Raw genomic sequence first — 25,924 nt, forward strand, 5'->3', positions numbered from 1 at the left:
AAATAATAATAATAAAAATAAATCTGAGATCATTGAGAGGAGAGGAAGCAGGACCGGTTACCCGGGTTTGCCCTGGGATTCTCTTAGGGCCTCCTCCAGTTTCTGCCTAAACTTGTCATACTTCTTCTGCACTTGCTGGATTTTGTCCTGCTCCTCCTTCTCCAGGATTGTGAGGAAGTTCTGGAGTTCAGGGATAGAGAAGGCATCCCACTGTGAGGTGACAGGGAAATGGAAGAGAGAAACAGAAGAGGAGACAGGTTAGAAGTGGCAATGGTCCACGGAGCCTGCTCCTGCCCCTCCCTACACTTCACACACAGAGTCACACAGTTTGCCACCTGATCAGCAGGTGCAGTGAACAAAGCTTGGGTTTTACATGTCTGTCATACCAGCGACAAAATCCCAATTCCTGGCATTTCGTGACCAAGAGTTGCCAGTCCACGAACTACGTTTTTATTTGGTGAATCAATAATTTTAAGTTTTTGTGTAGCAGCTGAGATCTTAACAGAGATACTGGAATCACCACAGGCTCCCAGCATGCAGACCCTCACGAGATAGGGGAAGGAAAGCAGGACTCGGTCTCAGGAGACCCGGGTTTGGCTTGACTCCCACCTCTCACCAGCCAAGTGACCTCGGAGCACATGACTCCACCCTTCTCAGCCCCCTTTCTTATCTCCATGGAATTGGGGTATCTACCTCCCATGGCTGGGAGAGCTGATCATGAGAACCTGGGTGGCTCAGGCCTGCCTGTCAGGGCAGAGGGCAAGTCTAACTTCTCTAAGGCTAACCCAGGAACAGAGGCCCCATGGGGCCAATGACTGGGTCTCCTACTCTCTGAACACAGAAGAGTTAGTGTTTATCTAGTTTTTTCCCCCCACACTGGATAAATGAGAAAACTGCAGTCCACAGAAGGAAGGTGGCATAACCATGATCACAGAGTTTACATAGCAGAACTGGAACTAGAACCCAGGTCTCAAACTTCCAGGTCTGTGAACTTTCCACAGGGCAGCAGTGTCCAAACACTCAGTGGAATGCTTTTTCCAAACAATCTTTGCCAGGTGCCAATATATAAAGCAGATGGAAGACAGAGCTCTTCTTGTTTATGTAAGAAGGAGCTGAGTCCCAACTGCCTAGATCCCCCAGTTTCCACAATGACCCCAAGACTCTGCTCCTCAAAGCCCTAGGCTTCCACTGAACACGGACACCCTCCCCTGCTCTTAGTCACTACTCCCAGGCCACAGGGAACACAAGCCAAGTCTCAGGACAAGGCTGGACCCTGGTTAGCCCCCCCTAGGCGGAAGGTTAGCCCCCCCTAGGCGGAAGGAGGGGAGTACTTAAGAACAAGGGACAGACAGATGGCTCAAAAATGTCTATTCCCAGTGAAGTGCTGGCATGGAGCTTACTGGGCCTCAGGCCATCCTGGAGCAAAAACAGCCTGGGCCTGAACACAGGGAATTTCTTGCTCCCCCTCCACCCTCAGTTTTCAGAAACAAAGCACAGGAAATCCTTTCTTGCCATAGGCCTGGCCAAACACAGGCCCTGACTTGCCACCCCAAGGTACTTACAATCCTGCTGAGATGATGAACCAGGGGCCCAACGCTCATGCCCAGTCCACTTTCTCAGCAGCCATTTTCCTGATGCTGTGTAGCCCCCACCTACCCTGGGTAGTTAAGACAACACCCACCTGCATCCACCCAGGGTGCGCTAACTTACCTCCACCTCTCCAGTTTCGTTCTCCTTTAGTACAAAGCTGAGCACATCAGTATCGGGCCCAGCGAGCAGGCGCAGGTAGAGGGGGCAGTCAGCAATGGAGAGCTTCTGGAAGAGCACTGCAAAGCAAGAGGGGGTCAGGGGTTCATCTCAGGAAAGGACAGGGGACGGCAGGAAGCACTGAGGTGGGGTACGTCTAACTGGAAGCAGACACATTCATGGTCCTTCCAACCTCATGAACTGAACCTTACAAGAGTAAATGGGGTGATAACCTTTTATCTTGCATGTCTGCTCAGAGCCTGAAGCATGTTTCCATTCATATCATCTAAAAGATTAGAAGTGGTGGGTGGATTCCTCCCATTGTACAGATCAGGACGTGGGAACCCAGGATGTGGTTTTCCTGAGGTCACACACACAGTAGGGGTACAATGAGTGGCATGAGGTGCCCTGTCAAGCTTGCTGCTCGTCTTCCTGCCCAGAGTCCTCCAGGTGTGACTTTTCCACAGATCTGAGTACCATGTGGATGGCTGGACCTCCAGGGCACAGCAGAAGCCCGCTCCTCCCACCCAAGGCTGGCAGGGTTTTGGAAAGTGGCATGGACAGAGATGGTTGGGAATCTCGCTCATACCTTGCCCATCCTTGTGTGTCCGCTTAAAAAGTGCAAATTTCTGAGGATTGTCCACGACCATGAACTTCTTGAGCAGCCCCTGGATGACCTCACTGACCGTGGTAGTGCTGCTGATGTGGAGCTGCTTAATGGCATCAAGTGGCAGGTAGAAGGACGTCCGCTTGTCAGTGGTGGCCGCCAGGTTCACTTCCTTGATGGCATCATAGATAGACTGGGGCCGGATCCCAGCTGGCACTGTCACTGGCCGCTGAAGTTTCAAATGCACTTTGATGAAACCCGTGTAGGTGCCGTCTTCACTCTGCCGGTGTGTAGGGGGAACATTGTATGGCATCAGGAAGGTCTGTCTTGTGCTATCGTATTTGCCACTCTAGGCTGTTACCCCAGTTAGCACCCACCTGTCTCCATGAGTTCCTTCCTGCTTCTGCTGACCTGGGAATGCTGGAGAGCACAGATACATTTCCCCACTGTGGGTAAGGCGAGGCCCACTGTATCCAGCCACCAGAGAGGACTTGTGGGATTGCAGTGGCTTTCCCTCTCAAGAGGTTCAGGCTGGCTGTCCCGAATCCTGCCAGCAGGCAGACACTGATTGCCTTTAGCAAGTCCCCACTCTAAGAGGAAGTGGCCCTCTAGTTTGCACCTCTGAACCAGGCAGAAGCAGGAAGGTTCTATAGGCCCTTGGAGAACCAGCCCACTGGCTTCCCTCCTGCATATCTGTATAAAAGACCACAGCCTTTAAGACTGGGTTTTCTGGTCCCATCTGGCTGAAGCACAAAAGAGCCAGTTGTTGCCAGCCACCAGCAGGGGGCAGCCTTCTACCTTCTCCCCTCCCCACCGAGGGTGGCCTTTCCCAGCTGGGTGCTAAGCTGAGTGCCCTCCCCTCTCTGAGCATTGCACAATCCAAGAGGGAGGCAGGGGAGCTGTGAATTCCCCATGTCAAGGGCTCCCTGGGGACCAAGCAATATATTATTTAATATTTTAGTTTACATTCAAGCTCAGAGAAGTAAAGACAGTTTCCCAAATTCACCTGCAATACAGCGGAAGGGCCAGAGATTGGATCTGGTTCTTATTCTGAAGCCCATTCTATTTCTCTAAAGCACTTGGAGGCTGCTGGTGGCCCAGGCTCTCAGCCCTCCATGACCTCTAAGGCCTCTGAAGGCCAGAAAGGGACCCGCCAGGAGTCGCCACAGAACCCGGAAGGAGAGCACAGGAGCCAGCCAGAGGGGTCAAGGAGGGAGGCCGCTCACCAGCTTCATGCCCAGGCAGTTCTTCTCCCGCGTGTTATAGCTATCTATCTTCTGCTTGATCTCCTGGAGCGTGGGTGGGCACCATGGCTCCTCCACAGGCTTACAGACAATCTGGAACAGACACAGGAGAGAGGGTGGTGTGCAGTGGTTCTCAGGATGAGGAGGGGAACATCCACGTGCTCCCAAAGGCCTGTGCAACCATGAGGAATTGAGCGTCAGCCCCACACGCTGAAACCAATGGCAGGGTGAGACAGTGGGAGGCCAAATCCCAGCTGCACCACTGCCTAGCTGGCCACTCCTAGGGAAGTAACTCACCTCTCAGCCTCAGCTTCCTCACTTGTGAAATGGAGCAATACCTACCCCACAGGTCTGTCTTGAGACCAATGAGAAAGCATCTGGCACACATGCACTGACCATAGCTCGGGTCAATGAACAGAGCTGCATTTGCTTATGTGGGGTTGCTTTGGAAACTATGCTTAGATGCCATTGGAGATGCAAGCTGTGGTGAATCTAAATGCAAGCCATGGTCTGTTTCCTCCAGGAAGTAACAACAAAGGCAGTGCTGTTAGGTGTATAGGTGACGCTGGTATACACTAATGGAAAAGACGAGATCTTCCCCAGACCCAAAGGACCAAGATCACACAGACACCAGTTCAGGCCCCATATTATACACAGTGCTTTGTAAATAAGAAGTAAATGTCGGCTGGGCGTGGTGGCTCACGCCTGTAATCCTAGCACTCTGGGAGGCCGGGGCAGGTGGATTGCTTGAGTTCAGCAGTTTGAGATCAGCCTGAGCAAGATCGAGACCTCATCTCTATTAAAAATAGAAAAATTAGCTGGGCGTCACGGCAGGCACCTGTATTCCCAGCTACTCAGGAGACTGAGGCAGGAGGATGGCTTGAGCCCAGGAGTTTGAGGTTGTTGTGAGCTAGGCTGATACCACAGCACTCTAGCTGGCCTGGGTGATAGAGTGAAACTCTGTCTTATTAAAAATAATAATAATAATAGGGGGCAGCGCCTGTGGCTCAAAGAGTAGGGTGCCGGTCCCATATGCCGGAGGTGGCGGGTTCAAACCCAGCCCCGGCCAAAAACCACACAAAAAAAAATTTAATAATAATAATAAAGAAGGAAATGTCTATTAGTCAATAAATGAGTAAACTGGTAGGAATGAGGAGATAAACCTCTTCTACTGGGCCATAGGGACAACCAGCATTGACTCAGCACCTCCTCCACCAGGTACTTGGCAAACACTATTTCATTTACTTCTCAAAAACCAAAACTCTCCAAGATAGCTTATAACCCCCATTTTGCAGGTGAGACCACCAATACTAAGAGGAGTTCAGCCATTTGCCTAACGCCCTACAGTCAGCATGTACAGAACTGAAGACAAACGGCTGGCCTCCCTCCAACACCAGGATTCATTCTTCTCATACGTTCGTTCACCCATTCTTCTCATTCATTCCCTGATGCCTTCTTCCTCTCACACCCAAGGAACAGGAAGAAGGGAGGAGAGGGAGTACAGGGGTGAACTCTGGGGTCTAAGCTACTTTGCCTTTCAGTCAGCTCCCTGGATTTCGCAGAGTTCACTGGCATCCACTACCAGGGTTTATCTTCACACATCCTGTGTGTCTGAGGGTGCTGGAAGAGGCTGGCCAAACCCACTGGGAATATGACTGATCTTAGAAACCTAGCAGACTCAGGATTCTCCCTTGGCAAACAAGGAAACTGAGGCCCAAAGAGGGATGACTCTGACACCATGTGACACCGTCCTTTGGGTGTGTGGGTTTGGCTGGAGAATTCCACAGCTACCCTAGCCTTACACACCACCCAGTGAAACACAGCGGGGCACCCACAACAGACCTCAGGCCTGACCCTCCCCCCTTTAGCAAGCCTGTCTGTGGGAGACCTGTCATGCTGAAGAATATGCCATCACTTCCTCCTCCCACTTTCTAATCCCACAGACCCTAAGCAGTGTCAGGCTCTGGTGGCCGAGAGGAACTGACGTGGCCAGGCCTGGGCGTGGCTCCAGCCTCTCACCCTCCACCCCTCAGCGTAGAGGGGAGCCAACATCCTTTCTCATCATAGCATCTTCCCATGGCTTGTCTGTTCCCTCTGGACTCTTGCTCCAGGGCTCCTGATCTCCCACTCATACCAGCACTGTGCTGGGTGCTTTCACATACCTTCTCTTATGCACTACCAATGTTATTCCTATTTTACAGATTACAAAAATAACTTCAGAGAGGTTAATTAACATGCCAGGCTGGGCATAGTGGCTCATGCCTATAATCCCAACACTTTGGGAGGCCAAAAATGGAGGATCACTTGTGGCCAGGAATTTGAGACCAGCCTGAGCAAAATCTTATCTCTACAAAAAAATAAGAAAAATCAGCTGGACATGGTGGTGTACTCCTGTAGTCAGATTCAGGAGGCTGATCAGATTCAGGAGGCTGAGGTGGGAGGATCATTTAAGCCCAGGAGTTTGAAGCTTCAGTGAGCTATGATGATGCCACACTGCATTCTAGCCTGGGTGACAGTGAGTCCCTGCCTCTAAGGAAAAAAAAAAAAGGAAGGAAGAAAGAAGAGAAAAGAAACAAAGAAAAAATATGTCTGTGGCATCACTGCTAGTAAGTGACTGAATTGGGACTAGAACCAAGTCCATCTACGGGCTGGAGCCCATGTTCTCAACTGACCATGTGCCGCCCTGGGATGGCCTCTTCTGCTGAACGGACTGGCCCACCACTCCCACCATGACCACTAAAACTCCATGCTGCAGGACTGGGATGAGCAGCTGCTAAACCAAGGCCTGTGATTACCCAGCCTGTGAAACGCTCATCCAGGATGGATCTGATCAGTGGGTTAGGACCCAGAGGCTCTGTGTCACCTGGGAAGATGGCAGGGAGGGACTTCTAACCTTTGCAGTGGGATGCAGCCTCCAGGAGGCAGGGCCCACCCTCTTCCTGTGTGCCTGCTCAGCTCTCTGGGACTGGGCCTTGATTCTGTGAAGGGCCACCCAGGGGGAAGCAGTCTCTGCACATCTCCTGTTTGCCTGAGGTGAGTAACAAGTGGTGTGAACCCCACAGACTGTCTTTATTCACTGTCAGCCATTAACCTAGGGACCCTCAAAATGGAGTCTCTCGTGCTTCAGTCAGCTCCTGAAGCTCCCCACCCTGGGTGCCCACCAGCTGGGCACATCTCTATGGGACCAGATGGCCCTGGCGCTGCCATCCCTTCCCTCTGAGAGCTGCCAGTCAGAAAGGCAGGCTGGTCACTCTCGTACACTCCACTGTTTGTCTCTGAAGAAGTAGGCTGTTGCTCCTCAGGGGTTCATAGTTTCTCATTCTCATCTACAAAAAAAGTTAAATGATAGAAAGAAAAGTCTAGAAGCTCCTGAAAGAGCTCCTCTCATAGTTTCTAACAGAGTTACAGCCATTTCCCTGTAGGAAAAGGCACCCGTATTGTGCTGGTTTTGAATACAGTGAGAATTAGAGCCGCTTTAGCCTAAGGTTTATTTTTCTTCCCGTTCTCTTTTTCTTTAGCAGATAAACCCATCTATTCTCTTTTTTCGCCACCACAAACATGGGGAAGTGACGCAAGTGACTGTGGGCACCCCTGCCATCCAGGACTGACGCAGAAGCCAGCGGCTCTGACTTCACCATTCTGAAGCCTGGCCCTCTGCATGGGGGTGGGGAGCCCATCTGGGAGCACCAGGAGCCCCATGTACCTTAGAATGTCAGCACTCAGGTCTGGGATGGCAGCTGCTCACATCAAATCTGGCAGACAAGGTCTGACCCACAGACTGAATGAATCACCTCACAAAGTAGGCCAGGTGACCAGCCAGCAAGCCACAGGCATGAGGTCTCACTGATCCTTTTCCTACCCAGGAGGTGGTGTAGAATCTAGACCAGTGGTTCTTAAACTTGGCTGCCCAGGGATCATCTGGGGGACCTCGAGAAGCATGGCTACCAGGGCTTTATCCTTGGACATTCTGATTTAATCGGTCTGAGCTACAGCCTGGGTATAGGAATTTTTAAAATCTCTCAGTTGATTCTAATGTGCAACAGTGTTTAGGAAGAACTGACATAGACCCTTCACAATTCCAGACCTCAAGAGTCCCCCATCTACCTACAGATTTAACGTTTTGGTGCCAATAAATGCATACTGCCCCAAAGGTTTACTTAAAAGGCAGTATCTGTGGTCTGAACAAGATTGATAACATAGTGATCCTCCAAGGCTGAGATAAAGACCTCATTTTCTGTTTACCTGTCAGACTCTCAGGTCCTCAAAGTGAAATATTTGTCTCTGTCCATGGGTACACAGAAGAAAACCAAAAACAGAGTTGTCCCTTGAGGTGACTCAAGATAGAGACAGATGGGAAAACCCTCATGATTTGATAAACATAGGCATTGGCCTGTGAGGTGTCTCTCCTGGGGGGTTTACACATCTCAGTGCATATGGCAGGAAATTCTGCTCTGATTAAGCCTCTGGCATTGGTGGCAGATGGCTGAGCTGTTCCCAATGCACCCAGCATGTTCAGGGCACTGGTGAAAAATAGGTTTGTGCTCACATGTGCTAAGGCATGGAAAATGGCTGTGTCCTCTTTTAGCTCTCGAGGTTATTGGGGTACAGCCAAGTGAAGAGGCTGAGTGCTGGGGTCACAGCAGAGATGCCCTTCCCCTGAGCCATTCTCTGATGTTTCTTTTCTTTTCTTTCTTTCTTTTTTGAGACAGAGTCACACTATGTTGCCCTCAGTAGAGTGTTGTGGCAACACAGCTCACAGCAACCTCCTACTCCTGGGCTCAAGCGATTCTCCTGCCTCAGTCTCCCAAGTAGCTGGGACTACAGGCGCCCGCCACAACACCTGACTATTTTTTTGTTGCCATTTGGCCGGGAGCGGTTTTGAACCCACCACCCTCAGTATATGGGGCCGGTGCCCTACTCACTGAGCCACAGGCGCCGCCCATTCTCTGATGTTTCTATTAATACATTCTTAGCAAAATAAGGAGGACTCGCCCCCCACCCCCACTAGTCTGGGCCCTATCACAGAGCTGATTTGCCCTATGGCAGAACCTTTGTTGAGGTTCTCTTTATTCTATTAACACTAGCTAATTCTGCATTCTAACCAATGACATACATAAAGTCTTAATTTTGGTCACCAGGTGCGCCCAACACTCTGAGAAGGAGAAGATCTGAGTCAGTCTTTTGGCTTCTAGTGTCGCAGGAATGCTACAGCCAAGAAGGGACCCCAGGGTGAGGAGTGGGCTGAGGACAACGTGCATCATACCCTTACCGCCTCATTTTTTGCTAAAAATTTCACTCTCCCTTTTAAACTTAGCCTCTTCTTCCTGCCAGGCACTTCACCATATCAAGTGCCCTATTAAGACTTCTCTGATGACCCGAGCCCTGAATGACAATGACAATAATGATGATGATAATCCTTCATTACATCTAATTATGGGTCATGCGCTATTCTACTCACCTACCATGTATTAGGTCACTTCAAATTTATGACAAGCCTAAATGCCCACCAACCCAGGAATGGATTAACAAGCTGTGGTATATGTATACCATGGAATACTATTCAGCCATTAAAAAAAATGGAGACTTTACATCCTTCGTATTAACCTGGATGGACGTGGAAGACATTATTCTTAGTAAAGCATCACAAGAATGGAGAAGCATGAATCCTATGTACTCAATTTTGATATGAGGACAATTAATGACAATTAAGGTCATGGGGGGAAAGGAAAAGCAGAGAGAGGGAAGGAGAGAGAGGGCGGGGCCTCGGTGTGTGCCACACCTTCTGGGGGCAAGACATGATTGCAAGAGGGACTTTACCTAACAAATGCAATCAGTGTAACCTGGTTTATCGTACCCTCAATGAATCCCCAACAATAAAAAAAAAAAAAATTAAAATTAAAAATAAAAAAATAAAAAAAAACAAATTTATGACAAAAGATAACAATTATCAGGTCCATTTTACAGTAGAGGAAACTAAGCCACAGTAAGGTTAAAACTAACCTATATCTAAAGTTAACATTATACTGTCTAGTACTTAAATATGCATCTAGTTATAAGACCCTCCCAGTAGATCTTTTAATTTTTCTTTCCAACAATGAAGCTTTTTTTTTTTTTGTAGAGACAGAGTCTTACTTTATTACCCTGGGTAGAGTGCCGTGGCCTCACACAGCTCACAGCAACCTCCAACTCCTGGGCTTCAGCGATTCTCTTGCCTCAGCCTCCCAAGTAGCTGGGACCACAGGCGCCCGCCACAACGCCCGGCTATTTTTTGGTTGCAGTTTGGCCGGGGCTGGGTTTGAACCCGCCACCCTCGGTATATGGGGCTGGCGTCTTACCGACTGAGCCACAGGCACCGCCCCTACAATGAAGCTTTTAATGAATTACATCATATGTCCTTCTCTTTTCTTTTTTTTAAGAGATAAGGTCTTGGTATGTTGCCCAGGCTGGAGTAGAGTTGCTATTCGCCAACTTGATCATAGTGAACTACAGCTTCAGAATCCTGGCCTCAAGTAAACCTCCTGCCTCTGCCTCCAGAAGAGTTGGGATTATAGGTGCATGCCACCATGCCCAGCATATTTCTATTTCTTCTCATGCTCGATAGCACTGAGCATGAGGTAGATAGTAAATACCCACTCAAGAACCTTCCATGGTCCGCCATTCCCTATGGTGGTGGTGGTGGGGGAAGGTCTTATTTACTCCTAGGAGTTACAGAGTAGTAAGCCTTGTGTTTCAATTAGAGTGAGTTCTGGAAGAGAACTCACTCACCTGTCTTGTCCACCAAGGCATCCCAGAGCCTGGTTACAACTTGACACATAGTAGGGGCTTTATATATTGTGCAGGACGAACCCAAGTGTGTGTTTGCCTTCTGACTTTGTGTGATCTTGAAGAAGTCAGATAACCTCTTTACACCACAGTTTCTCCACCTATAAATTTGTGATAAAAATCCTTTTCCTCATAGGATTCATGCAAAGGCAAACTCCAATGACATAGTGGGCATGGAAAGTAGTTTCAAAACTAATCAAACACACCAAAGGCATGTAGTGTTACTGTCACCCCAGAAGGACAAAGACCTGTCTCATTTCTCAATTTACTTGAACACATATTGTAGACGAGCCCCCATGCCCTCAGAGTTCTTTCCTTTCTCTACTCCAAGGACTGCCAAACTTTCTCTGTAAAGGACTAGATAGTAAAATATTTCAGGCTCTGCAGGCCATTCAGTCTGTTGCAACTATTCCACTCTGCCATCGGAGCACAAGGCAGCCACTGGAGGGCTGTGGCTATGTTCCAATCAAATTCTACTTATGGAATCCGGCCTGCGGGCAGTGATTTGCTCTTCGCTGTTGTTCGTGCAGCCTAGAGTACGTACCAGAATACATACTCCTCATTTCCCCTTGTTCCATTTTTTCCATGTAGTTTCCCAATAAAATTTCTCTTCCCCATCGTAATCTCCCCTGCTCTCCTAATGTATCAGATCCCGATTCCCAAATGAAGAGAGGTGTACATGGTTTTGCCCTCATCCCTTCCTTTTTCCTGAATCGTACTTCCTGTATTTCCTCACAACACCAGTTAATAGGCCTTTGTAACTTCACTCTCACTTAATGGACATTTTTCTTTTCTTTTTTTTTTTTTTGCAGTTTTGGGCCGGGCCAGGTTTGAACCTGCCACCTCTGGTATATGGAGCCGGCGCCCTACTCCTTTGAGCCACAGGCACCGCCCCTTAATGAACATTTTTCACAAGTATACAAAGGCTTGGTCACATCACTAGAGTCCTGCTGACTCTCCATTCTCCAAGGAGCAGGTAGAAAGCTGGCTGGGGCAGGGATGCAGGTGGGTGCCTAGGCTCACTCCCTGACTTAGAGACTCACTCCCAAACACCAGCCCCATGGCCCCAAAGCCTCAGATTTCTATTGCAGCAAAACTGCAAATTATCACGTGTTACAAGTCTCTGCAGCTGCTTTATACTGTTAAACCCATACTGAAAAAAAATAATAAAAAAGTCCACCATACTGCAAGGACCTACTTCAGAGCCTGTATGGGTACATTTGACATCTCATTATAAGCTGCTTTTTATTGTTTAATGATTGTTTCACTCATGTTAATCCATCTCCCTAGTTAGATGCTCCCTGCAAGAAGACAGAAATGAGTCTGACGCTTAACTTCCTTTGGCATGCCTGTGGGGCTTGGCTATCTACTAGGCTGACCTCAAGGAGGTGTCAGAATTATCTTGCGATTGGGTGGCAGGGGAGGGCAGGCCAGCCTAAGTGACTTCCAGCCCAGAGCCCACTATGGGCCATGGACACCAGAGAACCAGGTCTAGGAGCACCTCACTGTCCTGTACCCCCTGGGCCTGATGCCAAAGGCCATCAAATAACCTATGACTTTCAGCAAGTCACTTCCCTTCTCAGAGGCCGCATTTTCCTTATCTGTGAAATCATGAAGTGAGACTAGAAAAGGCCTAAGGCCCCTTTGCAGTACTAAGATCTTCCACAGAAGATAGGGTAGTTTTTTCATCACTGCTTCCTCTTCTATTTCGGAGAATGGGGTGTGGGGATAGGGACCTCCTGGAGGCTACTGGGCACCTTCGAATTGCAGCAGGAATGCCTGGTCTAACAATCACCTAAGGACATTTCTAAGCCATAAGCTTTACTCTTCTCACTGCTCACTCCCTGCTTTCTCTGCTTGTCACCAAGACTCCATCTTAGCCATGCTCAAGTAAGTCTACACCTTCTTAACTCAGACAACTTGAGAAAACAAGACAAAAAATACTCCGGAAGCCTTGAGCCTTTACCACATTTCCTCTTTCTCAGCTCTTAGCAAATCTGTGAGAAGCAATTATTTCACCCCTTGGGTGACAGCCATCTCCAGGCCTGAGTCAGAGGAGAGTTTCTGGTACCTCTTGTAGAATGACCAGCTGCAAGTACCTTCCACACTTCACATACCTGATGTTTCTGTTGGGCCTACCCTAAATGGGAACCTTGAAGGCACGGAGCAGACACTGTCTGTGTGGGCTGGGTTTGAAATGCCCTGTTCAATGTCCATACCACATTCAAGGGTCACCGGTCCCTTTGCAATGATCTCAAGCAGAAGGGAAAGGGGAAGCCCCATGGAGCCTTGCTAGAGGCCCATGGTCCCCTTCCAGGTCCTAAAGGGCCTATGTCCTAGAGTGGATTCCCTAGTCCCACCTATGGCAGTGAAGGGGTTGATTCCCACAGGTCCCTCTACAGAGCTGTCCATTGTCCTCAAAATACAAGGGTTGCAAACTCTTAAAGTGTGTTCTCCACTAGGTTCTTCGCTGCAGAGCAAGGCTTCAGTGTGGAGCTGTCCACAGGAGCAGCTCTGGTAGGCTGTAGCAGAAGAGCAGGAGAAAAGACTTGGGTTGTTAGGAAAGGAAAGAGCCTGAAATCCCAAAAGACAAAAATATAGAGCAGATGGTCAATGTCGACAGTCAACAGAAACTGAATGAACTGCCTATGCCTGAGGACTTTGAAAAGCACCATGGGAGATGAAACAGACCGGGTGTGGTCACTGGCCTTGGGAGCCCACAGATTATCTAGAAGGGAAGACAGAGGCGAGTGCACTATAGCACACCAGAGCAAGCACAGCATAACCTGGGCTTCAGGCCACCCAGATCAACTTCCTGTGTTGAAGGTCAGTCATTCCAGCAGACTCCCCAGGGTGCCACCATACCCCAGGGCACTGGCACAGGGTCACTCTTGGAGGTGGCCATCTCAGTCTATGCACAGGAGCAGCTCACCTAGCATGAGTCAGGATAAGGGAACAGCAGTCCATGCGGGGAGCCTTGGAGCTAGGTTCAAGCCCTGCAGTGCCTTGTTATAATAAAAATTGCCAACAGCCAGGCATTCCCCTGAGGGCTTCACAATCAGGTCTGATTTAATCCCCTAAATAACTCAACAAGGCAGGTACCCTTACTACCCAGGGTCCCTCCTCTTAACCACTAGACTATGCTGCCTTGCATGTAGGGCCACAGGTATCTTGTGCTGGCCATACCCTTGGTCTTCTGTGAACTTGAGCAAGTCAATCTCACTGAGATAAAGATTTTATTTTTGGCTCCGTGCCCATAGCTCAGAGGTTAGGGCACCAACCACATATACCGGGGCTGGCGGGTTCAAACCTGGCCTGGTCCTGCTAAACAACAATGACAACTACAACAAAAAAGTAGCCGGGCGTTGTGGGGGTGCCTCCTGTAGTCCCAGCTACTTGGGAGGCTGAGGCAAGAGAATCACTTAAGCCCAAGAGTCTGAGGTTGCTGCAAGCTGTGATGCCACAACACTCTACTGAGGGCAACATAGTGTCTCAAACATCTGTTACCCCAGCCCCAGGGACATCTCCACTCAGGTCTAGAGGACCTCCCTTCCTCTCTTTTCCTCTCTGCTGCAGGTCACAGGGACGCTTTGTGCTCTTCCATCCTCTGCTAAGCTACACTCAATCCTGGAGGTTTTTCTGATCTGCTCCCCCAACACATACCCCAAGGTGAAGTTTGGTGGCTGCCTCTGAAGATAAGCACCATCCCTGAAGTTTGATCCAGATGGAAGTGCCTTCTGGGCAGGAACTTTGTCTGAGTTTCTTTGACTGAGGTAGTCCTCAGAACATACAAGAGGGGCTCATTAAACATTTACTTAATGAATTGTATAAAACACAAAGTAGTAAGAAAACACACACACATCCCTACCTCAAATCCCAAAACAAATGTAGGGAAATTAAAATGTTCCATTATCTTGTAAGATTCTTGGTCCATGGACCTATTTAATTCTGAGACAATCAGTAAACATCAGACATGACTTCTGTTCTCTATTTCTGAGGGTAAGTGACCCAAACTCCTTCCATTTCCATTCTCCTCTCCTCTGGGTCTTCAGGAAGCCCCTGTTTGCAGCTCTAAGGTCTAAAGTATGAATCCAGGCAGAATAGGGTAACACCCATTCTGCGATGGTCACAGAAATGCTCCCTCAGGGCATTTTCTCATGCCATGAAGAGTTTCTAGCAGGTCACTCTTCAGGTTAGTTTTCCTCACTGGGTTTCCAGCTATATCCCTGTCCTTCATTCAACCTTACCTAGGTCAGCCTCCTTTCAGCTCCCTGAGCTCTCAGTTTGACCGTTCAGCCTGGGAAGTCTTTCTCTTCTTCATCTGACAGAATATGCCCCCCGCCCCTGCAACTGACAAAATGTCCTTTTGGATACTTGCTTTTATCTGAATTAATGGACTTTCCAACAACATTGACTGACATGAACCCAATTATTCCAGCACTGATTTCATCCTCTGGATATTAGTGTTACTTGTACAAGCCTGTCTCCCCCATTAGAACATGAGCACCCCAAGCTCCACCACTGTCATCTTTTCCATCTTTATGTCTCTGGCCCACCAGGGATCAGAGTACGGTGAACTGAATTAGGAACAGATGATGGTTAGGGGAGCAAATGAGTCCCAATACCCTGTCCCTCAGGCCCCCCAGTCTTTGCTAAGGTTAGACTCAGCTCTTTCAGAAGATTACATTACAAATCACATAAGGGATTGATATTCAGATTATATACAAAAAAAATTTCTGCAATGCACCAATGAAAAAATAAACAACCTGATTAAAATATGGACAAGGGGCATGCACAGACATTTCTCCAGAGAAGATCTATAAATGGTCAGTAAGCACCTGAAAAGATGCTCAACGTCACTAGTCATTAGGGAAATGCAAATCAAAACCACAATGAGCTAGCACTTCGTGTTAATTAGAATGGCTATTATTAAAAACAGTAACGACAGAAAATAAAGCATCGGCATGGATGTGGAGCCATTAGCCCCTGTGCATTGCTGGTGGGAACATAATATGGTGCAGCCACTGTGGAAAATAGTAGGTTGATTTCTTAAAAAATTACCATATGATCTAGCAATTCCACTTCTGGAATGGGTCACAGAACTGAAAGCAGAGACTCAAACAGATATTTGAACACCTGTGTTCCCAGCAGCATTACTCACAATAGCCAAAAGCAAGCCAAGTGTTCATCAATGGATGAATAGATGAACAAAAGGTAAAGTATAAATAAATAAATATATGTATATATGTGTGTGTATATATATGCACGCACACACACACACATATAACAGAATATTATTCAGCCTCAAAAAGGAAGGAAATTCAGACACACGCTCTAACATGGATGAACCTTGAAAACATTATGCTAAGTGACATAAGCCAGTCACAAAAGGACAAATACTGTATGATTCTACTTATACAGGGTTTCCAGAGTAGTCAAATTAATAGCTACGGAAAGTAGAATGCTGGCTGCCAGGCACTGGGGGGAGGGGAAAATGGGGAGCTGCTGGGTAATTGGTAAGGCATTTCAGTTGGGAAAGATGAAAAAGTTCTAGAGCTGCATCGGTGGTGATGGTTGCAAAACAATGTTTTAGTGCCACTGTACCTACAAATGGTTAAAATGGTAACTTTTATGTTAGGTGTAAAATTCAAATAAAAAGAGGATCCCAAGGGCAGGGAAACCTTGAGGCCATGCAACTGGAGGTTTTACCTGGTCTGCATAAAGCTGGGAGCTTCCCTTTCTTTCTATATTCAAAGCAAATGAGGAGTCATCCCACTTCTAAGCAAGTCAGCCCCCCTTATTCCAAGGCCTCCAGGAACTGACTGTTTTCCTAGGACTCAGCCACCCTCCTGGTCGGTCCACTGAAAACTGAACACTAGGAATGACCTGGGCAGCCCAGGCCAGCTCAGAGGAGCTGCCACTGGCCTGGGATTGCTTACTCTGAGCCTTTAAGGCGACTTCCCAGAAAGGAGATCAGGTCACAGAAGCCTGTGCTCAGAGATCTGAAAGGGGCCTCAAGATGAACTCGTCCAACCTCCTGCATTCTAGAGCAACCCGAGGCATGAGGAGATTCAGGTAGCAGGGACTTCCCAGCAGGCTTCAGATGTTCTCCCGACACCTTGTCATGGCAAGCTCATGGAGCCATGCATGGCTTTCCAACCTCCTATGCGCCCACAGAGATGGATGTGGCCATAGCCTCAGTGTGCTCTTGGGGCCACAGATCTGGCAGCTAGCTACAGAGCTCATCCTCAGAGCTATCCATCCCCACCCCCACCTCCAAATCACTTCCTTGCTCTCCTGCAGTGGAGACTGCTTTAAACAAAGGGTTCTTCAGCTCTTTGTAGGAATCCCAGATGCTCTGAGAGCTCTAGAGTGAAACCTGGGAGAGTCATTAGGCTCTGAGAGAGAGCTGGCTTTAGGAGCCCAGCTCCCCTGTGGTGCTGTGACTACGGAAGCCACCTCCCCACCCACCTGCTAGCTTCAGCTCCAGCTTGGGTTCACTGCAGGACAGGCATTCGGCTCCACAAATGGGAGCTGAGGGTTTCTGGTGGTAAGCCAGTACCCAGCACCCACCCAACACACCCACACTGGCCACGCTAGCTAGGAGGGGAAGGGCGGCTTGGGACTTGCACCAGCAGCCAGGACACCAGTGCACACTGCCCACTAGAGAAGAGAGGCCCTTCCTGGCTCCCCTCTGCCTTCAGCTTTGGAGCCTGGGGTGGGGCCAGCATTGCAGCCTTTTTACCAGCCCACATGTTATCCTCACCTCACTGTGCTACTAGCCCTGCTAACCCTTCCTCAGGCTGGTGATCCTGGCACCCAAGTATTCAGGGACTAATTTGTGACACTGAAACTTGTCCTAGTTGGTTCTTTAGAGCTCTGAGTCTTGTTCACCTGTGTTCCCTAACTATTCCATAAAGGCCCAGAGGCAGGGACATCTGATTTCCTCTATCTCCTAAATGGCCTGCAAAATGAGCTACCCTCAATGACTCCAAAGTGAGTGCTCTGTCATGGGTGCAATTGTGGGCACCTTTTGGCCTCGCTGCTGGGCTTCCACTACTTGGAGAATTCTGGAAGAGCTACAGCAGCAGCAGTGTACTTAGTGGTCAGAAGCTCTGGCACTGGACCACTTGGGTGCAATTCCTGGATCTGCCAGTTACTCCTGTGTGACCCTGGGCACGTTATCTAGCCCCCTTCTTGCCTCAGTTTCCTCACTGTTAAAAGGATACAACCCATGAAGCTACCTCATACAGCTGTTGTGAGGATTGAGTCTACAGAGAGTGCCACAAAAAGTATCCACACTTTCAGAAAAGAAAAAAAAACTATGTTAAAGTTGTAATAATATATACCCAAAACAAAACATGAATACAAGTCATGTTGAGCACCTCATGTAATTGCAGAAGGCAAATGTGACTTGAGTATTACAAATTTAATACAGCATTTTTCTTCTTTAAAACATGTATACTTTTTTTGGCACGTAAAGCTCTTAGAACAACGCTTGACACACTCAAAGCCTGATAATTAGCCATTATTATCACAGGTTCCAACCATTTGCCAGCAGACCCCCTGCTCCTCCCCTTTGTCTATGAACAGAACCATATCCTTCCACACAATCCAATCAAAAAATTTCAAAACCCATTTCCCAAAATGGCCTTTATTATCCTATGCCCCAGAGTTCACCATGGCTTCTCACAATCAAATGGTGTGTCCACCTTGACAGTGACTCTCCACTGGGGTGGGCAGGGTGTGAGTCTTCCCATTTTACAGAAGGAAGAAGTGAGGCCTACAGCAGTGAGCATGCTTCCAGAAGTCACATAGAGTGAAGGCTCAGGGTGCCAGTGGAGGGTACCCAGAGTACTGAGACTGCCAAACCAGGATCTTTCATGCACTCAAAATTAAATTGGGAAAATAAAACAAATGAAAGGTCTGTTGGTATCTTCTTCCTCAACCCGCCATCCTCTAAAGCTGAACAGCAAACAGAAGAAATCTATCAGAGCAGCTCCCCGACCTCCTCCCATGGGGTCCCATGCCCACTCTCCTCAGAGGCACTTGAGGAACGCCTATGCAGGGTCCTGGCAGTAGGTGCCAGAGCCTAGTTGCTTAGTGACCCAGCTCTGCCTACCCTCATCTCCCAGGACAAACAGCTGAACAATCACAGACCGGGCAAAGGGGGTTGCTCTGGATTTGGAAAGCTGTCCGTGCATTTCTGCTCACTCAGTGGGATTTTTCTTTTCAGGGTTATTGGCAACACTTATTTATTCCATACAAAGAATCTTAGCAAGCCTCCCTTTAAAATAGTCCAGTTTGAGATCAGCCTGAGCAAGAGCAAGACCCCATGTCTACTAAAAATAGAAAAAAATTAGTCTGGAGTGGTGATACATGCCTATAGTCCCAGCTACTGGGAATGCTGAGGCAGGAGAATGGATTCAGCCTAGGAGTTTAAGGTTGCAGTGAGCTATGATGCCACAGCACTCTATTCTGGGGTAACAGAGCAAGAATCTGTTTCAAAATAATTTAATTTAATTTAAAAATAATGGATGGGCACAGAGGCTCAGGCCTGTAACCCTGGCACTCTGGAAGGCTGAGGAAGGAGGATCTCTTGAGGATAGGAGTCTGAGATAAGTCTGAATAAGAGCAAGACCCCATACCTACTAAAAAAAAAAAAAATTAGTCAGGCATTGTGGTAAATGCCTACAGTCCCATCTACTTGGGAGGCTAAGGCAGGAGGATCACTTGAACCCAAAAGTTTGAGTTGCTATGAGATAGGCTGAGGCCACAGCACTCTAGCCTGGGCAATAGAGTGAGACTCTGTCTCAAGGAAAAAAAAAATGTCCTGAGATTAACTTTCACAATGCTTGCCCTAAAGTGCTTGCTCATGTGTCCGCTGAGGAGTCCCCTCCTGCCACTCAGAGCTCTCAGTTATTGAGAAAGAAGCTTCAAGCCAGGGCAGCGCCTGTGGTTCAGTCGGTAAGGCGCCGGCCCCATATACCGAGGGTGACGGGTTCAAACCCAGCCCCGGCCAAACTGCAACCAAAAATAGCCGGGCGTTGTGGCGGGCGCCTGTAGTCCCAGCTACTCGGGAGGCTGAGGCAAGAGAATCGCTTAAGCCCAGGAGTTGGAGGTTGCTGTGAGCTGTGTGAGGCCACGGCACTCTACCAAGGGCCATAAAGTGAGACTCTGTCTCTACAAAAAAAAAAAAAAGAAGCTTCAAGCCAACTCCTCTATCCGACGTGCACTGAGCACCTATCATGTGCCAGGGAACACAATGAGGTCCCCGGTTGAGAAATTACAGCCCATCAAAATGAGGGATTAGAGTTAAGATAGGCCTCTGTGTTTGGGGAGCACAGAGAAGGGAAACCCCAAAGTATTACTGGAAATGTGCTCTAAACTCCCCAGATCCACCAGCTCACACATTCTCCTTGAGCCCACACTTTCCCAGCCACGTCTGAGTGTTAGATTATAAATGCCTACTGCCTCTCCACTGTGTTCTGGTCAGTGAGGGCGACGTGCTTGACCTTAGTTCTGTGGCATACGACCTGCTTCATGCTCCCCAATGCAAGGCTAGTCCCCTGCAGACCCAGCTCCCATGTGCCACTCACGTCACAGAGAGAGAAACAGTTGAACGCCCCTCTTCCATTGGGGAGAGCCAGGAGTTAGGGAGGATAATGAATGGCTGGCTTATGCATGGGAAGCTGATATGATGATGAAAATAATAGAGTACAGTAACCCAGATCTCCCAAGACGAGAAAAGGAAAAAAGTGGCCTGAATTTCAGCATTTGGAAATTGGCTGAACAAAGAAAACGGTTTCATATGGCAGGTCACCAGAGTTTGAGATGGGTGATTGGAGCGTACTTAGAGCCTTTTAAAACTTGACTGTCACCCAAGAAGACATGTGTGTGGTGGAAAGAGCACGTGCTTTGGAGTTGGACAAGTGTGGGCTGGGGTGCCCTTGGCTAACCCCTTTACTCATTGCATGTGCCAACCTCACGGCTTGGTGGCAAGAGCAATCTTGCCAGTGCAGTCTGCCAGGCATATGCATTTTGCTGCCTCCCTCCCTACTTTTTTTTTTTTTGCCCAGGAATGTAACCCCACACTTAGCAGGGATCCAACCAGTCTGTCTCAATTGTGTAGCACCCTGGACAAAGGAGGATTGATACATGGGTTGGAAGAGGGTGGTGGTAGTGAACACAGCGTCCCTTCCCTGCCTATGACGGGTTATGTGCAGGCCTGCTTGGAAACAGGGGAATGACTGTGATGACTTCTAATGGTCTCCAGCTCCAGAAGGTTCTGCTTTTCATAGGCTATGTTAGTTCCCTCCATGTCTCCCAGTGGCCGCTGCAGCTCTGTTCCTATAAGTTTGCCGGCAGCCTGTCCCCAACTCACTTGTAGGCAATTCCTGTCCAAACCCTTGAGTTCTAGAGTCAGCTGCTCCATCCTCCTGTGTCAAGAGCTGCCGCCACATTATGATAAAGGCCATGTGGCTACAAGGCAGATGCTGAGAGTGACTTCTAGGTCATTCCTCGGCCCTGGGGCCCCCTTCAAATACTTCATGGATGGGGAAGCAGAGTAACTAGTCTGTCACACAAAAGGCAGAGACTGTCTTTTCTATCTCTGCATCCCACGCCTCTGGTGCTCCGTGCTATAGGCAAGTCAGAAACACAATGATTTGCTGGAGGCCGGGTACTGTAGACTTTGGGGTTTTTTGAGACAGAGTCTCGCCCTCAGTAGAGTGCTGTAGCATCACAGCTCACAGCAACCTCAAACTCTTGGGCTTAAGAGATTCTTTTGCCAAAGCCTCCCAAGTAGCTGGGAGTACAGGTGTCTGCCACAATGCCCAGCTATTTCTTTTCTTTTCTTTTTTTTTAGAGATGAGGTCTCGCTCTGGCTCAGGCTGGTCTCGAACTCATGAGCTCAGAGTATCACCTGCCTCCGTCTCTCAGAGTGCTAGGATTACAGGTGTGAGCCACTGCACTTGGCCAACTTCAGGCTTTTGATGCTGTACCAAAGGGCAGGAACCCAGCATGGGCTTCACTCTGGAAGCAAAGGGAGCCTGTGAAGACTTTGGGACACCAGAAAAATATGTCCCTGGTGGCTATAAGCAGGATACAAAGAGGGGAAACACAGGATGGGAACCAGCTGGGTCACTCCTTGGAGCATCTCAGGGACAGGTTATGTACATCCAACATGGGGAACAGGGGCAGGTGGACAGAAAGGAGAGGCCAGACCTCTGCAACGGTGTGGAGGTAGAGCCCCCGGTGGCACACTGGGTGAAAGGGAAGAGGTGGAGACCCCTGAGGTCTGAAGGTCAGGGACTAGGAGGGAAATCAGTTATAGGTAAAGGATATGAGTTGGTTCTGGACATATTGAATTTCAGGTATCTGAGATCTTTAACAGGCTGTATAAAATATCATTCTAGAGGTAGGAAGAGAGGTGGGATGGGGAGGTAGGCTGGGGAGTGATAAATTAAAGCTGGGGTGGGGTGGGAGAGAAGAAGATGCCACCAGACCCTGAAATAATCTGGTCTTCTAGTCTCCTGAGAATATGCCAGGCCAGGTCTGGGTCCCCATGCTCTTTTAGAGGTAGACAGAGCCATGCAGAAGAGGAAACTGAGGCCCTGCATAAGGACAGGTCTGGATTCCCCACACAGGAAGTCACCGAAGCGGAGAAAGTATACAAGTGTGGGTTACCTGGCATGTCGAGAGCAGAAAAGAGAAGAGAGTTCAGCCTTCAGGCTGTGCCTATTTCCCTCCCCTTCAAGCTCCTGGGCTGGGGAGCTGGATCCAGTTCCTCTGACAGTGGAACTAAGAGTTGAGCTTCCAGGTTTGTAACATCATATAACCTTCCTTCCTTTCCCCTGAACTGCCTGGGTGGGTGGATGTTCTATGTGCCCAGATCATAAGTGGAATTACTTTGTAGGGAAAAGCCACCTAAGTCAGAATAAACAGGCTTAATTTGTGCTAGGCGAGGTGACTCATGCCTGTAATCCTAGCACTCTGGGAGGCTGAGATGGGTAGACTGCCTGAGCTCACAAGATCGAAACCAGCCTGAGCCAGAGCAAGACCTCGTCTCTAAAAATGGTTCACACTGAGGCAGATTCCTGTAGTCTCAGCTGCTTGGGAGGCTGAGGCAAGAGAATCGCTTAAGCCCAAGAGTTTGAGGTTGCTGTAGCTGTGATGCCACGGCACTCTACAGAGGGTGACAAAATGAGATTCTGAGGTCAACAAGCAAGAACATTCCTAAGTGGAAGGCTAGTGCGTGGCTGTGCCAGTGTGCAGAGTCTTTGGGGTTAGTCTTGGGCTGTGTAAGCCTTTGAGATAGCACATTGGAACAGTGAAATGGCCCCGTGATTCTGGAGATTCCCGTTTTATTTTTATTGCTCTAATTGGGAGCTAACTTACTGTTAGTATTCTTTTCTTTTCTGTCATGGTGGTCAGACGCAGGAGCCATGCCTGAGGCCTGGCTGTGCCAGCCGCAGGGTTGGCTTGTCAGGTCACAAGACAACATCTTGGCTAGTGTCCGTGGAGTAGCACAGAGGCTCTGTCCAGAGAGGAGGTGACAGGCCACACAAGCAGAGATGGAACAAGTGGCAGAATGGAACAGGGAGCTGTGTAGTCTCCTCACCTCTGAGACCCCCTTTCTCTTTGCATTTTTCTTGAAGAAAAAGAATTCAATGGCGTTAGTGAAGGCCTGGGGGGCTGGCGACATGGGAGTGCACTTAAGTAAAATATGTAACCATAAATATCGTCAGCCTTCTGTTCCTCAAAGAAAACACTGATGAGGAAAAGTCTCCAGCAAGAGATTTCCATTTGAATATAAATACTGAGAAGAACTTTTCCTTTTTTTGTTTGTTTTTCTTTTTTACTAACCTTGCATCTACAGCGAGGGAAGAACTTTTAAATGGTTAAAGCAGTAAGATTATGGGAACTTCCCTTTAGTGTTAAACATAGGGCCCATGTCACCTTGGCTAGTGTGCCTTACTAAACAGAGGGATAGAAAGGACCTTTCAAAGCCTAACACAGCCCCAAGTTGTTTGAGTCTTTCCATTTTGTAGAAGGCTCTGAGAGGACAAGGCCTGCTGGGTTACTCACTAAGTAAAAGAAAAAGACCAAGAAAAAGAGCACTTGACAAGGAGTCCAAGCAGGGTGTTAGTTCTGCCTCCCCCGTCGACATGTGTGGCCTAGTGAAGGCCTTCCACCTCTCTGAGCATTACTTTCTCCACCGAAAAAGTGAGATGCTCTGACATTCTGCGCAAAGCAGGCTTAGTGTGTCCTCAGAGTGGTCACCCCAATGCTCTGAGTGGGCTTCAGCGTCCTGGGATCTCGGAGAAAGAGCTCAGAGTGCCTGTGTCCCTGCTCAGATGTCTATATCCAAAATGGCCACCACGTGCAAGCATTTGTGAAATTAATAGGAATGAAAGCCGGCCCAGATAGGGATAAAGGAGTGAATGGCAGGGATGGCCAGAGGGCCTGGCCTAGCTTCATAGCCACGAATCCTACAATCATCAAAACCTATTTGTTGAGAGACTAAAGCAGAAAATTCTCTGGGCCAGAAAGCAAGACTATATGACTTTGGATAAATCCCCCTACCTCTGTAGATGCCAAGATCTCGGACTAGGGTAACTGCGTACATGCCTTACTGAGACCATCCGGGTCTGCACTGCCAAAGCACACAGGCTGGCTCTCCCCAGGCAGGCCCCACTTAGACATGTGTGACCTAGGGAAACCCAATTTGATCGTGCCTGGCCAAGCAGGAAAGTACCAGGAGAGTACCACCTCAGCCTCCTGAAACTTTCTGGTGTGACTCAAAACCAGGTCCCCTACTCCCTCAAACAAGGCCCAGGGCCCCAGGAAGCTGCCATTGCCCAAAAGAAGACACCAAACTAGGGCCCCTCCCTCCCTTGCTGCTTCTCTGAACTTCAGGTGCCTCCTCTCTGTGATATGGGGACACCTACCCCATCCTTCTTACCTCCCCAACAAAGGAATTAGAGAGGGGTTTCGGGAACTCCTTGGAGACAGACAGGCTAGTGACAACACTCAGGTGTTGGCACAGGAACAGCAGAGCCACTTCCCCAAGCTGTGTTCAGCCTGGCAGACTGAGCAGCAGACACAGGTTGTTCTGACAAGGCTATTTATAGAAGCTGGCTCAGTGTTCCCCCAATGGGAGCCTCAGTCTCTCAGTGACCAGAAAACATATAAAGTCCTTTCCTTGGAGACAGGAAAAAAGAAATTCTCTTAGGAGCTCAGGCATGAATGCTCTTTGAGCAGGAAAAAAGCATTGTTAGGGGTCAGCGTGAGGTGGGCATATGACAGATCTCTTAAAAACCCTTTCCAGAAATGACTGCGTGGAAGAAGAGAGACCTAAAAAATGTTATTAAAGGCTAAAGAACATTTAAAAGAATGAAAGACTGAAACCTTTGGAGGAAACTTGCTAGCCCCTCAGTCAGCCACGTGCCCTCTTGGCAGCCCGCCTTCTCAGCCAGGGGGCCCACCTACCCTGTCCCCTCCCTTGGAGAGCTCTGGGCTAAAGGCCAGTTTGATGCTGAGGAAAACTGTCCCAGACTGCAGTTCTGAAAATGCAATTGAGATTCTTCTGAGTAAAGGCCAGGGATTAAGAGGGTAGTGCCCACCACCTCCTCCTTCTCTGGAGCATTTATCCCTTAAGGCCTTGTCTGGGGTTCAACAAAATGAGTTTCTTAGAAGGGATTTAAGCCCTCTGGGGGGTTACAGACTCTGGCAAAGTGAGCCAAGGGGATATACAAGGGCCTCAAGATAGGCGGTGGATTCAATTCACAAAGCAAAGAAAGTTTCTGTGGGCACCAAGCTAAAGGTGTATTTTCTCTAGTGATGCTAGGAAGAAGAATTTGGGGGAAGAAAGGAGAAGGTTGTGTAGGCTACAGAATAAGTCATCCTCCAGCACCAACCCTATCCCAGTAAATTTTCTTGCAGGATATTTCTCTTAATATGTCTCCCAAGAAATATCAGAAACAGCTGTCTTTTTTAATTGCTAAGTAAAAGAAACCCAGTTTTGCAGCTCCCCTTTGTCACCCAATTATGCAAAAATCTCACCCCCTGGGACCAAGGGCTTACAGCCTTGCTGGCATTGAGAGGCAAGCACGACAGCTAAACTTTGTTTTGAAAACAGGAACCATTTCCTTCCCAGGCAGCAACAAAACTCTCAATCGGTGTGCGCGGCACCCTGGTGTGCTGGGAGAGGATCTTAGAAGTGCCGTGAAACGTTTTAAACATCATTAATTAAATTGTTTTCAAAAAAAGTTCAATTCACAGTGAGTATATTAATTTTTTTACTCTTTTTTTGATCAACATACTGTAAGTGAGCTGCAGAAGTTTAACTATAGGTTCAAGTGTGCCCTGAGATAAAAAAGGGTAAAAAACATGCTCTGGAGCAACAGTTCAAAACCTCAGCTGCATGTCAGAATCACATGGGGAGCTTTTCAAAATCCTGGTCCCCCTGGGTGTGGGACCCTGCTATCATCAGTATCCACTC

General features: G+C 48.5%; 1 protein-coding gene across 2 annotated transcripts in view; it reads right to left on the minus strand.

Moving 5' to 3' along the window:
- Positions 1 to 50: 50 nt before the first annotated feature.
- RASSF5 (Ras association domain family member 5) overlaps positions 51 to 25,924 on the minus strand; it is a 73,409-nt gene continuing 47,535 nt past the window's right edge. For both annotated transcript variants that reach the window (XM_053605422.1, XM_053605423.1), the window contains 4 exons: positions 3,580 to 3,690; positions 2,336 to 2,633; positions 1,711 to 1,826; positions 51 to 210 (listed from right to left, as the gene is read on the minus strand). In XM_053605422.1, the coding sequence (XP_053461397.1) occupies positions 58 to 210; positions 1,711 to 1,826; positions 2,336 to 2,633; positions 3,580 to 3,690 (678 nt within the window). In that variant the 3' untranslated portion in view covers positions 51 to 57. The remainder of the gene's footprint in view (positions 211 to 1,710; positions 1,827 to 2,335; positions 2,634 to 3,579; positions 3,691 to 25,924) is intronic.

The sequence above is a fragment of the Nycticebus coucang genome, chromosome 10 (assembly GCF_027406575.1).
Source record: "Nycticebus coucang isolate mNycCou1 chromosome 10, mNycCou1.pri, whole genome shotgun sequence".
NCBI classification, from domain to species: Eukaryota; Metazoa; Chordata; class Mammalia; order Primates; family Lorisidae; genus Nycticebus; species Nycticebus coucang.